This window comes from Nannospalax galili, unplaced genomic scaffold (genome assembly GCF_000622305.1).
Source record: "Nannospalax galili isolate Female #2095 unplaced genomic scaffold, S.galili_v1.0 scaffold117, whole genome shotgun sequence".
NCBI classification, from domain to species: Eukaryota; Metazoa; Chordata; class Mammalia; order Rodentia; family Spalacidae; genus Nannospalax; species Nannospalax galili.
The window spans coordinates 1,774,883-1,777,568 of NW_008341422.1; the positions used below are offsets into that span (position 1 = coordinate 1,774,883).

General features: G+C 61.4%; 1 protein-coding gene across 1 annotated transcript; it reads left to right on the forward strand.

Annotated features, from left to right (window-relative positions):
- Nucleotides 1-415: 415 nt before the first annotated feature.
- Foxb1 (forkhead box B1) lies at nt 416-2,300 on the forward strand. Its single transcript, XM_008836877.2, has 2 exons — nt 416-644; nt 896-2,300. Exon 2 carries the CDS (start codon nt 950-952, stop codon nt 1,925-1,927), a length of 978 nt encoding a protein of 325 aa, XP_008835099.1. The 5' UTR covers nt 416-644; nt 896-949; the 3' UTR covers nt 1,928-2,300.
- The last annotated feature ends 386 nt before the right edge of the window (nt 2,301-2,686 follow it).

Sequence of the window (2,686 nt, forward strand, 5' to 3'; positions counted from 1 at the left end):
GCCGGGCTCCTGGCTCCGCAGCTGTCTGCGCATACCTTCACACCGCGCACACCGGCGGGCGCATCTCGCTCCCCGCCGGGCAGCCGAAGCTCTTGCCTGTCACCCAGTCTTCAGCTGGAAGTGATTCCTATTGGCCAAGGTGCCCACGTAAATAGGTGTGAAAGAAACCAGCGCCGGCCAGGCTCTCTGCCTTCTCCCTCAGTCCCCTCCCTCTGCAGTCCCCGCTCCCCCTCCTCTTCCTCCTCCTCCCAAGGCGATTGTCATATGATAGCTAAGAAGTGGCACATTAATGAAGCGCCGCTACAGGGGTCTTTTCTGCTCCTGTCACCGCTTAAAACTATCAGATGGTTCGAGGGAGGACATGGAGGCAGCCACCTAGCTCAGCCGAGCCGCAGAGACCACAGCAGCGCCCTTCCGAGCCCGGAGGCGGCGGCTGCCACCACCGGCTCCCGCACTCCGCAGCCCAGCCCTGCGGTCTTGGCGGGACGCACTGCCCAGCAGCGCCGCGGAGCTGAGCCCAAGAAGCCAGTTTTGCTGCTAGTCCCACCGAGCCCCGACTCTGCGCTCGCATCCCACGAGGGGAGCGACTCTGCCACCAGCGGCGCCATCCCGGATGCAGTGGCGCAACTTGGAGCAACTTTAAGGTGAGCAGCTCTCGGTCCCTTCCCCTACACTCAGAACCCACATACTTTCCTGCAACCCTAGCAGCCCTTCGCTGGCTTCCCCTCCCTGCCTCTCCAGGCTGGACCCATCCAGTTTGGTGCTTAAAGCTGCTGGGAAGCCAGCACCCGCTGATTCAGGCGCATCCGCTACTCCCCATCCCTGAAGTCTGCGACTCGGCCTGGGTGACCTGCATCCATGTTATCCCTCCCTTTCGTCACCTCCCTCTTCTCAGATCCGACCAGTCCTCCCAGCCGCGCGGACCCTGATCAAGAAGGCGAGCGAGAAGATGCCTCGGCCGGGCCGCAACACCTATAGCGACCAGAAGCCACCCTACTCTTACATCTCGCTGACCGCCATGGCCATCCAGAGCTCCCCCGAGAAGATGCTGCCTCTCAGCGAGATCTACAAGTTCATCATGGACCGCTTCCCTTACTACCGGGAGAACACGCAGCGCTGGCAGAACAGCCTGCGCCACAACCTCTCCTTCAACGACTGCTTCATCAAAATCCCACGGCGGCCGGACCAACCCGGTAAGGGAAGCTTTTGGGCGCTGCATCCTAGCTGTGGGGACATGTTCGAGAACGGCAGCTTCCTGAGGCGCCGTAAGCGCTTCAAGGTGCTCAAGTCGGACCACCTGGCGCCCAGCAAGCCCGCCGACGCGGCGCAGTACCTGCAGCAGCAGGCCAAGCTGAGGCTCAGCGCGCTGGCCGCCTCGGGCACGCACCTGCCGCAGATGCCCTCCGCTGCTTACAACCTGGGCGGCGTCGCGCAGCCCTCAGGCTTTAAGCATCCCTTCGCGATAGAGAACATCATCGCGAGGGAATACAAGATGCCTGGGGGACTGGCCTTCTCGGCCATGCAGCCTGTTCCCGCTGCCTACCCGCTCCCTAATCAGTTGACTACCATGGGCAGCTCTCTGGGCACCGGCTGGCCACACGTGTACGGTTCCGCGGGTATGATCGACTCGGCCACTCCCATCTCCATGGCGAGTGGCGACTACAGCGCCTATGGAGTGCCGCTGAAGCCTCTGTGCCACGCGGCGGGCCAGACGCTGCCCGCCATCCCGGTGCCCATCAAGCCCACGCCGGCCGCTGTACCTGCGCTGCCCGCCCTGCCCGCGCCCATCCCTACCTTGCTCTCGAACTCGCCGCCCTCGCTCAGCCCCACGTCCTCGCAGACAGCCACCAGCCAAAGCAGTCCTGCCACCCCCAGCGAAACGCTCACCAGCCCGGCCTCCGCCCTGCACTCGGTGGCAGTGCACTGACCCACAGAAGCCGGGGCTTCCCTCTTGGTCACCTGTCCGCCACTCCACTCGCAACTTCCCCGGGTCCAGCCCTCTCCGACCTAGGACCGCGGTCCTAACTTGTTCATTCTTCTTCCTCCAACTCTCTCTCCCGGGAGAACTTTTGTTTTGGGACCCAGAAGACAAACCACAAACTTGCTGGAAGGCGCGTGAGCGCTTGTCTTCGCCTCTCCTATGTTCCAGGGAAAGCAGGGGCTAACCTAAGCCAAGCGGTCCCTCCAGGTCCCCCGAAACCCACTCCCATTCAACTGGCAGGACACCCTGCCTCCCTCCTGCGCGGGGCAAAAACGTGTCTTCTACTGGACTCCGCGTAGCTCAGGACTCCGTGAGATTCCCAGACCAGAAAACACTGCCCGGGAGCGGATGCCCGCGGAGATGCAGCCGCACCGCATGGGCCGGATCTCCTTAGGACTTGGAAATCCGTGGCCACTCATCCTCCCACCCGCTCGCCTCCGCCCAGCAAGCGGGAATGGGCTGGACCACGGCTATGGCTGTGGCCCTGCCTCCTCGGCTTTGACGAAGAATTTTCTTTTTCTTTCTTTCTTTCTTTTTTTTTTTGTTTTTGTTTTTTGTTTTGTTTTGTTTCCTGACCGAGGCTCTCAGACCTGTGAGTGAAGAGAGAGGCTGCTAAGTTGGGGAGGACACTTGTCCTTCACACAAACAAAATACAACTAAAAGTAACCTTTTATTGTCCACAAAGCGCCCGGTAAAGATGTAAAC